At 43.7% G+C, this 12107-nt stretch overlaps 1 protein-coding gene and 1 long non-coding RNA gene across 2 annotated transcripts in view; one reads left to right on the forward strand and one right to left on the reverse strand.

Annotated features, from left to right (window-relative positions):
• NHS (NHS actin remodeling regulator) overlaps nt 1–12107 on the forward strand; it is a 332944-nt gene that overhangs the window by 278932 nt on the left and 41905 nt on the right. The window contains exons 2-3 of the mRNA XM_045995410.1: nt 1021–1173; nt 5815–5948. Coding sequence (XP_045851366.1) covers nt 1021–1173; nt 5815–5948 — 287 coding nt within the window. The remainder of the gene's footprint in view (nt 1–1020; nt 1174–5814; nt 5949–12107) is intronic.
• Nucleotides 3108–12107, reverse strand: part of LOC123935015 — a 54355-nt gene continuing 45355 nt past the window's right edge. The window contains exons 3-5 of the long non-coding RNA XR_006816864.1: nt 7098–7174; nt 3682–3917; nt 3108–3583 (exon numbers count right to left, since the gene is read on the reverse strand). This is a non-coding gene — a long non-coding RNA (uncharacterized LOC123935015). The remainder of the gene's footprint in view (nt 3584–3681; nt 3918–7097; nt 7175–12107) is intronic.

The raw sequence follows: 12107 nt of genomic DNA on the forward strand, positions 1-12107 counted from the left end.
GACTGGGAGGAATAGGGGTCTGGTTGGGATAGCAGGTCTGGCAGGTGAGGCCCTCTGGGCCAGTTCTCACTATTCCTGAGGCTGGCAAGCTGCCCAGGTGCTCAGGAGTTCCTCTGTGCAGCAATTTCCTGACCAGAATCCTCCTGCTTAGGCCCAGCTTCTCCCACGAGAATTTATCTTAAGTTTATCTGAGGATCACTCGTAGGTGATCTCCATCCTAGGCTCAGCGTGTACATGAAGACCTAGGGTGTGTTTGGGGGAAAGAGGCTTTTTCTCTGATCTCTTGGATGAGTTGCAAGGACGGCACCCCTCTCCTCACCTGCACTGTTGGCGGTTTCCTCACATAACCCCAGTAGCCCCGGAGTGGGTTCTTCAGTGCTTGTCCTTGCCCCTAGATGAAACTAAGGAAGCTGGGCAGTGCTTTGAACGATGGCAGGCAATGGAGTTGGCAGGTGGAGAGCAAGATAAAGTGAAACAGTAAGGGTTGGGGGCCAGGGGTCACAGGAGACAGGAAGCAGAGCAAGGGAACAGTAAAGTTCAGCTGGGTTCCAGGAGCAGGTGTGCAGAACTCTAATTCTGAGGCCCTGTGGCCAGAAGACTGGAGCTAGGGTGACCTTTTTGACTCATTCCTGAGGCTTTCCTCTGTATTCTTGGAAGGCAGGACCCCCCCCCCCCCCATCCACCCCCTGCATTGCACTCCCAAGCATAGATGGCCAAGAGTCTCTCCAGGTTGATGAGCAACTGTGACAGAGAGAGCAAAGAGGTGTGGAGAGAAAGTTAGCTGGTCCCAGGCAGATGGTGGGTGTCCTGGGGTCTCCCATCCCTTAGCCTGGGGGCGAAGGTGGTCTATTTCCAAAGTGTAAGCCACAGACCTTTCTCCAGCCTTGAGTGCATTCCTAATTCGATTGCAGCTCTCTGAACTTCTACTCCACCCAGACCCCACCCTGACCCCCACCCAGGCTCTGCCAGAGGCGTAATTTAAAGTTGTGATGTATAACGCCCCATTTCTCTGTCTTGCAGCCGTCTCCAACCTGGACATTGAGAGTAAACTGAGCGTGTACTACCGTGCGCCATGGCACCAGCAGAGAAACATCTTCCTCCCGGCCACAAGGCCGCCCTGCGTGGAGGAGCTGCACCGCCATGCCCGGCAGAGCCTGCAGGCCCTGCGCAGAGGTAACTGGTCCTGGGCTTGGGGGGCTTTTCGGGGAGAGAACTCAGAGCTTGTCCCATCAGTTCTAACACCTCACCTTGTTATAACAACTACTTTGAAATGCTCCCTTTTCTACACTGAAAACAAATTCATGGGTAATATAACCTGCTTATACATGTAATTAGAAATAGCACTATGGTCTGAATATGTAATAGAATTTAAAAGGAAAATTATAATATTTGCAATATACAAATGCCTGGGCACATCATAAAGCAGTCTGATGTTTGTGCCTATCAAAAGTAGGTTTGGATTAAGTAAACAAAATCAGAAGCCATTCTGAACAAAAAGTAGAGGGAAATGAAGGAGTTCAGGGCCAGGAGGACACAACCATAAAAACTGGTGCATTGTGCATATATTAAACATGAGCAAAAAAACCCACCAAAAAACCCAACACCTTTGGGTTATGATTAAAAGAGAATTAGGTTTGATTCAGAAGTAGGTTCTAAGTTTTTTCCCTCACAAGAAATGCTGGTAGAACACAGGTGGGACCCAGGGCACTGTTTGTTCAGGACCCTCCTGTGCCTTGTAGGACAGCTGTCATCCTTGGCTCCCGCCTAGTCATCTAACAGCCAGAGCCTCCCTCAGGGGGTGTGCTCCTGTTGAGAACCAGTGACACGGTTCATTTTCCAGCCGAGCACGTGGAGGCCTAGAGAGGTCAGTAAACTTGCTCAGAGTCACATACAGCCCATTAGGTAGAATGCCAAGACCCCGATCCAGGCCTTCAGACCCCCCAACCAGAGCTCTTTTCCTCCTCACTACACACAGTGTCCTGGGAAAATAAATATTTCTCTTTCTCTTTCTCTCTCAGTCCTGAAAAAGCCAGAGATGGGCACAAAGCAGGCAAGGTAGAAGGTACCAGCCTTCTCTTACTTCCCGGTGGCTTAAAACCGTTGTAGTTGGGACAAGGAGATTAAAAAGTGGCATTATCGGGGCGCCTGGGTGGCTCAGTGGATTAAGCCGCTGCCTTCGGCTCAGGTCATGATCTCAGGGTCCTGGGATCGAGCCCCACATCGGGCTCTCTGCTCCGCAGGGAGCCTGCTTCCTCCTCTCTCTCTGCCTGCCTCTCTGCCTACTGGTGATCTCTCTCTCTGTGTCAAATAAATAAAAAAAAAAATAAAATAAATCTTTAAAAAAAAAAGAAAAGTGGCATTATCCTTTTAGAGCCCTCCCTAAGTTGGGTATCAGAAGTTGGCACACCAGCTTTTCTGGCCTTTAGATTTTTGCCGTGGAGACAGATGGTGGTGTCTGTACCTTCAGTGCCTTTGTTACAAGTTCCCTATATGCTCCTGTAAGGAATGGTATTTTCCAAAAGTATTACAATTCACATTAAACACTTTAATGTCACCACGAGGAAGGAGAGATGACACATTTGTTTTCCGTTTATGTTCTTCCACATGTTTGTGACTTCTCCCTTTCCCCATAGCCCTGGTCTTCTCCCCCTTTAATGAAAGAATTAACCGACTAATATCCCTAACTCAACTGTTTCTAAAAATTCCCATTGGTTATTGGTAGCCAATACTGTGACACTTACAAAAAAGAGTGATGACCAGTATCCTCTAGAAGTATTTCTGGCATTCTTACTAATCACTTTGATTTTTTAAATTGAGTCACTTCAATTTTGTAGTTGGCTATAAAGTCCTTCTTTCCCAAATTTTTAGTGTAAGCACCTTCTGGAAATCTTCCTTAACATACTCACCGTTCCCTTGCAGCCTCAGTTAGGCGCCCTTCCCATAATAATATCCTTTGCATCCTCCCAATCATGTCATTTATACACTTGTATCATCACTAACCCCTTATAGGCCTGTCTTCCACCATTAATCCATGAGCAACTCAAGAGCTCGGATGGCATCTTATTAATTTTTTTATTCAAATCACTTAGCATAAACGTGACATAGAGTAGGTCCTCAATGAATGTGTGTGTAAGTAAATCAAATTCTATAGAAAACTGGTTGAGCATTGAGGGCAGAGAATGATGACAGAGGAATCTGATCATTCTCACTAAATACTTTCTCTGATCCCATCATCAGAGAGCTCAAGTTACGTTAGCCCTTTAGACATAATTATTTTGATCCCTTTATTATTATTCATAAGTCATCCCTGATTAGATTTTTCCAGATTCCACCAGATAACATTAAGCTGCTTGTAAGCTATCACATTTCACTGTGTTGTCGGTTTGGACTTAATGACAGAACTGAGGAACAGCAAGTGCCAATATCAATTTTCTCCGAACTTCCTCCTGGGGGCTGAGAGAGGGATATAAGGCCTCCTGGGGGTTTGGAAGGAAGATTGTGGAGTTGCATCTTGTCCTCCACAGACTGGCTTTCTTTGAGGTTCTCTCAACAGCAAATCTTGGGTGTAGTAGTTTTAATAGCACTGCAGAGAGCCATAAACAGGAATTATAGGCATCATAGAATTAAAAACATGCAGTGTGGAATTAAAATTAGAAAGTGACTTTTTTTTTTTTTTTTAACCTTGTCCAAGAAACAGCAGCTTAGCAGGGCATCCATCAGAATGCCACTCCTGCCATCTGGTGGCGGTGACTAACACCGACCAGGCAACAGCCGGGCTCGGCAAACAGGGCAGTGAGCTTCCCCGGAGGCTCTCTGGACAGCTGGAAGATCCTGGCTTCCACCAGGACTGGGGAGAACGAAGCCCAGACGAGTACAGCTGTGGTGGCAGCAGTACTGAGCTCCTTCTGGAGCCGAGGCTAAAAGGAGAGAGCAGAGGGCTGAGATCAGAGCCTAGAAATTGGCTGCTTTCAAGATCTGCTCAATAGCAAACCCCTCAACATAGCCTACTGAGCCAAACGCTGCGCCACACCTGGGACGTGGCGAGCAGTAACTACCCCTTGGTCCCTGTCCACAGGGAACGCCTGTCTGGTGAAGGAGCCGGACAGGTAAGCAGGGGACTTCGGCGCAGCGCCGTGGGTGCTCAGGAGGCACTCGTCGTGCCAGGGCGCTTCAGAGAAGGCTTCCCGGAGCAAGTGACACCTTGCTGGATTTCAGAGTACTCAGAATTGGATTCCCCCTCTCCCCCCTTTTTCTTAGCAATTCTTTATACTCAGAGCCAATGATGGCTTTAAGTGATGCCATCGTTTATGTTTGTAAGACAGGGAGAGAGATTACCAAGTGGCTATAAAGAGACATTTATATTTTATATTGTCTTCCAAGTTTCAGGGCTGAGGTCTAAGTTCCACTGGTCTAAAGGAATATGGACCAAGGGTCTACTACAGTTCCAGACTCTGGCAGATGAATGTTCTCCCAACCACAGCACCAGAAAAAATATTAGTAGGGAGCCACTAATCTAACCTGCGTCCTCCCAGCCTAGGGCAAATGAAAGAGATTTGAGAAAGTGTAGGAAGGGACCCACTAAATGAAAAATTCAGTTGATGTCTCCCTCCTGACTCCCTTCCTCTGACCTCTTCCTCACCAGTGACACCAGTATTCTACTCATTATGTATTTTAAAATGTCCCTTGTGCTGTCCCTTTAGGAAAGCCCACTGTTGGCTTGCAGAGAGGAAAGAGGATGGCATTAGAGGTAGACACTTCAACAAAGAAGACATTGATCTCGAAAGGCTTTCTGATAACCACTGGCTGGGCCGCAGTTTGGCACAGACTTCCTCTTCGGTGACTTCGTGTCTTGGTTAGACGAGGAGTCCCCGGGCATGAGTATGGGCTGCTCTGCAGGCTCGGTGGCCTTCAGTGTGGCCAGTGTGTGGGGCAGGTTGTGCTCTGTAGCTCACTGAGACACCCAGAAAGCTAAACTGCTCTTGGGCTCTCAGTGATTCTTCTTACGAAGTCAGGACCATTTCATCCCACAAACAGAAATGTCTTGGCTTTCCTCAGAGGTAGCTCTATTTCTAAATCAGACAACTGTCATCATTGGGATTCCTTTACTTTCTCTAGGAGCCTAGAATCTCAAAGCCCTCTGAATGTTAGGCATGACAGAGCTTAGATGGCTGCAATGGTGTGCTGGTCACAGGCTCTGTAGAAAAGAAAATGTAGATAAAGAAATAGATAGCTGGTGGAAAGATAGATAAAAGCCCTACTGTGTAACACTCACTAATTTCTGTCATGTAAATACCTCCACCGTGGCCTACTTCAACCAATAGTTTACAAACTGGCCTGCAAGATTCCTGACCACGTAGCAGTCAGCAGCCCTGAGCCAGCGTGAGCCGACTCCCTCGCCCACTGAATGGCTGGGAGCGTCCGTGCCTGCCACTCCCCGGGAGGCTCTGGCATGGCTGTGCCTACCGTCCCCTCCAGCATCAACGTCAGCTATTGTTCTAGACTTTTTTTTTTTTTTTTGCTCATGTTGTTTTGAAATGAAGCATGTTGAAAATATACTGCTTTTTCCAAACTCAAGATTGAGCCATCTCATACAAAGATTATGAGATGGACCCACTAAAATGTAAGTGCCCATTTTCATATTATTGTGAAATGAAAGTTTAGCTTGGAACCATTCTGAAAATCTTATTTGGTATAAGGATGAGCTAGATTAGGAGAAACTCACTTTTTTCTAGCTGTTTCCTCACCCTCCCAAGGGGGAAAGAGAAATGGAAGATGCTAAGACTGTGTCCGTATTGTTGCTTTTTCTGCCCCCAGAGCACCGGAGCCGGAGTGATCGCCGGGAGCAGAGAGCCGCTGCCCCTCTCTCCATAGCGGCCCCTCCACTGCCAGCCCACCCCCCAGCTCACAGCCAGAGGAGACGCGAAGTTAAGGACCGGCACTTCTTAACGGTGAGCTTGGTGGCCAGCCAGCAGCCCTGGCCTTGCTCATCAGAAACCATGAATGGGTCTTGGGAGTCCATTTCCTTCCTCCTAGTGGAAGAAGAGCCTGGGCCACCTAAGAGAGCCAAGTCATGGGCATTTGAGAGTGACTGGATTTTTTTTCCCCCTTTCATTCATGCGTCTTTTGGAGAATAGAGTAGGAGTACATAAGTATTTTTTTACTTAACTGGTTGCACAATGCAGCAAAGCCATAATAATTGAGGACTCTGAAATCAGGGGGAAAATTTTGCCTCAAATAGGAGTTTTTCTGTATAGAAGCAGAAAGATTTAGAGCAGGTGACTTCAGTGTCCTCAGCCCCTCATCTGTAATTTGGGTGTATGAATGGCACCTCACTCATAAAGTTTGAGGGCTAAACGAGATAAGGCCTGGAAAGAAGGTAGCACAGTGCCTGGCACGGAGTAAGACCTCAGTAAATGTTCACTCTCACCGGGCAGGTGCTAGAGCAGATGACTCGGTGGGGTGGGCCGCGATAAAAATGTGAAAAATCACCGCGTGAAGATGAGCCATGCCATCCTTTCATGCTTGCCCATTCTATAAGGGAGGCTAGGACTGCCGGGTCACCAGTTACCCGAGTGTCCTCATCGCTGCTGGTGATGGCAGCTTTGCCTGGGTGGCTGTGGTTGTAACTCATCCCAAGCCCCCAAGTACCAATGACAGATGAAGCTGAGCCCAGGTCGGAGCACCTACAAACATCACCACCACGAGTGCACTTTCTACGGCCTCGGCGGGGAGAGGTGAGCGCTGTGTGCCCCCGAGGAGGGCATCATTGAAGTGAGGGGCTATGATTTCTGTGACCAAATCAGCCCACATGGCTGGACCCCTGATCCCTTGTCAGTACAGTTTGAGGCCCAAAGTCTTAAGAAGTTACGAGAGTGGGTCCAAATTGAGGTTTTTACTTGAAATTAAGCTTCTGTGTACGGTAATAAACCCTGCGCCCTTCTGGCTTTTACGATACACAAAACAGATGCAAAATATTTGGACTGCAGGATGCCAAACATCCAGCTGAGAACAGACTTCATCTAAATGAATCTGCATGCTATAACATACCCAGATACAACAGTAAGTGATGTTGACCAAGACATAGATAGTTTTCCTACCTGTGGCTGCACCGTGGGCTCCATGTCCTGCAGGCTCATCGAGGCTCCCCAGAGCCATGTCACACTCAACTATGCTGCTGCAGTGCAGCCCAGGGATGAGAAAGGAAGGTGAGAGACTCTGAGGGCTTTCTAGGTCTTTATATAGAGCAGTTACACATGCTAGTGATTTGTCATAAAAGCCCCTGCTCGACAAAAGTTTTATTAAGCTCAAATCTGCTTGCAAAAGCATTTGCTTTTAATGAGGCATTTCTGCATAAAAATGCTAAAAATATTTTTCCATTCATTATAACATGTTTTGTGGCTCATTAAGTTGTTTTTTTCAGGGGGGCGGATGGGAGAGAATAATGTTGAGCATTTACAGAAATGACATAAAAATATCACCATTTGTCATAATCTGCATAATTTTTAATAATGTCTAAATACCAAAGTAAGACTATAGGAAAAAGCCTAAAATAATGAATAACAATGAGGGTGCTTCATTTACCGAACAAGCATCAATAAGAGGAGGAGTCTAGAGCAAACTTACGTAAACCAGAAAGTGTACCCATCTCAAATGATAAGACTTAAAATCGCCCCAATTACTTAGGAATACTGTTTCATTTATTGATTGAATTTGGGTCACCAAGTTCACTGGAAGATCTTCCATTCAAGTTATATCCCTCAGACCTGAAGGTGATTCAGAACAGAACACAGTTCTATGCATTGAGCTTACAAGAGCCGTATACTGCTACCAGAGAAGAGGCTGCAGGTACAGGGACAGGAAATTTGCAACCACATTGCTGGACATTTTCTTAGAGAGCAACAGGAAAAAAGCATTCATAGTGAGATTCTGATACACAATCTTCCACAACTCTGCAAACTGTTATACTGTAGTTTGGTCATTAAGGGTATAGAACGTGAAGTCAAACTGCCTGGATTTGAATATCAGCTCTACCATTTATTAGCTGTGTGACCCTGAACAAGTTAATCATTTTAGTGTCTCCGGGATAATAGTGATAGTACCTCATAAGTTTGAAACAAAGACTGAATGTGTTATTACATTGTTAATACATGTAAATAGTACCTAATGCATAATAAGCACTTGATATGTATTAGACATCATCATTGTTACTAGCCAATCAAGGTCATGGTGTATCATTGATATTGTAATAAGATGATGGGTCTAACTAGGTTTCAATCCCAGCTCTACAATTTCTTTGGTTGCATGATTTTGAAAAAGTTTTATCTTTGAGTCCCAGTTTCTATATCTGTGAAATGGGGATGATAACTTCAATTTTACAAGTTGTTAAGATTTTTTTTTTAATTTTATTTATTTGACAGAGAGAAATCACAACTAGGCAGAGAGGCAGGCAGAGAGAGAGGAGGAAGCAGGCTCCCTGCGGAGCAGAGAGCCTGATGTGGGGCTCGATCCCAGGACCCTGGGATCATGACCCGAGCCGAAGGCAGAGGCTTTAACCCACTGAGCCACCCAGGTGCCCCACAAGTTGTTAAGATTTAAAAGTGTTATATAAATACAATTAAATCATGTATATATGAAAAAGTCCCTAGTGTAGCACCTAAAACATACAAATATCTGAATCTATATTCATAAACACTTAAAATCAAACTCTTACCATCAAATGAAAAGCCTGTAACATATATTCACTAATAAGACTAGAGGAAATATAAGTTGTTGTACTCCTTCTAGAGGGCGATTTCCCAATATTTATCAAACTATAAGATGTTAAATTATGCTAAGTGAAATAAGTCAGACAAATACCATATGATTTCACTTGTATGTGGAATCTAAAAACCAAAACAAATGAGCAAACAAAAGCAGAAAGACACATAAATACAGAGAACAAATTGATGGTTGCCAGAGGGGAGGGGAAGAGGAGATGGGCAAAAGGGGTGAAGGGCATTGGGAAGTACAGGGTTCCAGTCATGGAATGAGTAAGTCATGGGGATGAAAGGTGCAGCATAGGGACTGTCGTCAATGATACTGTGATAGCATTGTACGGTGGCAGATGGGAGCTATGCTTGTGGAGAGCACTGCATAATATAGCATAGGGTGGTAATATCACTGTTGTACACCTGAAACCAATGTAACACTGTTTCTCAACTATACTTCAATAAAAAATTAAATAAAAGGGGCAAAAAAGCCCTTACAAGACGGGGTACCTGGCTGGCTCAGTCGGCGGAGCGTGTGTCTCTCAATCTTCAGGGTTGTGGATTTGAGCCTCACGCTGGATGTAGAGATTACTTAAGAAAATAAAATCTTTACCCAAAAAAACCCCTATAAGATATTCATACCCTTTGATCCAGCAATTCTATATCTAGGAATTTATCCTAATGCAAAGATATTTTCACTAGGATGTTCATCAAAGCACTGTTTGGAATAGGAAAAATAGTTACAAATATCTTAAATATCCAACAGTAGGTACTTAATGAATTCTGATATATTCATAAGATAGACTATAGTATCAAAAAGTGTCACTAAAGAATATTCAATGACATGGAAAATACATATTTTATCATCAGGGATTTTTAAGTAGTGTAAAAATTGTGTATGGTATCAATGAGTGTGTACGTGAGTATATATACATACATGCATAGGAAAAAAGGCTGGAAGGCTCTACACCTGTGCTTCCCAAACTGTGTGATGGGGTCCTCCAGGGCACTGCAGTAAAATCTGAAGGGTGCACTGGGATATTTTAAATTTTCAAGAGGTACAGTGTCCTCTGTTTCTATCTGATGGTGGCTCCAAAGTAGCCTCATAGATCTTGCAAGCAGAAAGAGGGGTTGCTTGGTTTCTTGACATGTAATTTAAATTAGAAGTTCCAAGAGGAACACAAAGGAAACTGATCAGCCAACTTAGCTTAAAACCCACTGTCAGCTGAAAATTCAAGGTCTCTCTCACAATTGTAAAGCCCATCTTGGGAATCCTCATCCTTCAAGGGTGGGAAAGGAGATGATCTCAGGCCTAGATGGTTTTCCAGAGGAATTCTAAACCTTCCAAGTCCAGATAATACCAGTGCTCTATAAGTTATTTCAGAGCATTGAAAATAAAATAGAGCTTCCCCATTTATTTTATGAACATGTTATGAAAGTTTGACACCTAAGCCTGATAAAGAATGGATGGAGAGGGGGGAGGGAAATATAGACCAATATCACTCTGGTTATTAATGCAGAAATAATAAATGTTAGCAAACAGGATACCACATTAAGAAATTCATATACCATGACTAAATGGGATTTATTCTATAAATAGAAGGTTGGTTCAATATTAAGAAATATATTATCATATACTAATCATATACTATCTAAAGGGGAAAAAAACATATGATTATGTCCCTGGGTGTCAAAGAGGCCTTAAATAAAATTCAACACATATTCTTTATAAAAAAGACTTGAGAAAATAGGAATTGAGTGGTACTTCATTAACATGATAAAATATACATATCTTAGTCCTAAAGCCAGTCTCTTAATGGGGAAGCACTAGAGGCATTTCCAGTAAAATCAGAAACAAGGCAGAGATGCTCACTATATATCTCTGCTACTAATTAATATTTACTAGGGAGATTAATCAATGCAACTGGACAAAATAAATCAATTATAGGCATAAGATTTGATAAGGAAGAAGTAAAGCTATATCTAGTTGCAGATGAATGATACTATAGGATCTTCCTGGTAGAGGATCAATGATAAAACTAATTCAAACACACAGTAAGGTAGCAGGATACAAACACACAAAAATCAATAGCCTTCATTTACACAAATGATAGCCAATTAAAAGACCAAGTAGTAGAGGAAACTCCATTTACAGCAATAACAAAGAAGATTAAATACTTAGGAATTAATTTACCAGAATGTGCAAAAACCTGTATGAGAGCAATGACAAAGCATTCTTTTAAAACACAAACTTAGGGGACGCCTGGGTGGCTCAGTGGGTTAAGCAGTTGCCTTTGGCTCAGGTCATGATCTCAGGGTCCTCGGATTGAGCCCCGCATAGGGCTCTCTGCTCAGCAGCGGGCCTGCTTCCCCCTCTCTCTCTGCCTGCTTCTCTGCCTACTTGTGATCTCTGTCTGTCAAATAAATAAATAAATAAAATCTTAAAAAAAAAACCACAAACTTAGATTTTCTCAAATGGAAGGATGTCCCCTATTCTTGGAAAGAATGATTCAGCATTATAAGTAGGTCAGTTCTAAGTTGATTTATAAATTTAACACAATCTCAATAAAAATACCAATAATGGAGTTAGACCCATGGATACTAAAGTTCCTATGGAAAAACATACAAGAATACCCAGGAAAACACTGACAAAGGAAACCAGTAAGGGGTAAGTAGCTCTACCTGACATTAAAATATCCTTAAAGCCTTTATAATTACAACAGTGTGGCACTAATATATGAATAGAAAACCACGCCAGTAGAAAAAAACAAAAATATACCACTAGAAAAAAATACGAAGTCCAGAAATCAACCCAAATATATATGAAAACATAATCTACGATAAAGGCAGTATCCCAAAACACTGAGGTAAAAGATGGTTTGTTTGTTTGTTTTTAATATTTTATTTATTTGACAGAGAGAAATCACAACTAGGCAGAGAGGCAGACAGAGAGAGAGGAGGAAGCAGGCTCCCCGCGGAGCAGAGAGCCCGATGTGGGGCTCGATCCCAGGACCCTGGGATCATGACTGAGCCGAAGGCAGAGGCTTTAACCCACTGAGCCACCCAGGCGCCCCAAGATGGTTTTTTTTTAAATGATGCTGGAACAACTGGGTAGCCACTTGGTAAAAGACAAAATTTCGTTAGAGTTTCTCAACCTTGGCATTATTGACATTTTGAGTCCAATAAGGCGTTGCTGTGGGGGCTGTCCTGTGCGCTGTGCTATGTTTAGCAGCACTCTAGGCCCCTACCCAAGAGATGCCAGGAGCACTCTTCCCCTTAGTTTTGACAACCCAGAATGTCTCTAGACACTGCCAAATGTCCCCTGGGAAGACAGAATTGCCCCTAGTTGAGAATCATGTA

The sequence above is a fragment of the Meles meles genome, chromosome X (genome assembly GCF_922984935.1).
Source record: "Meles meles chromosome X, mMelMel3.1 paternal haplotype, whole genome shotgun sequence".
NCBI lineage: Eukaryota > Metazoa > Chordata > Mammalia > Carnivora > Mustelidae > Meles > Meles meles.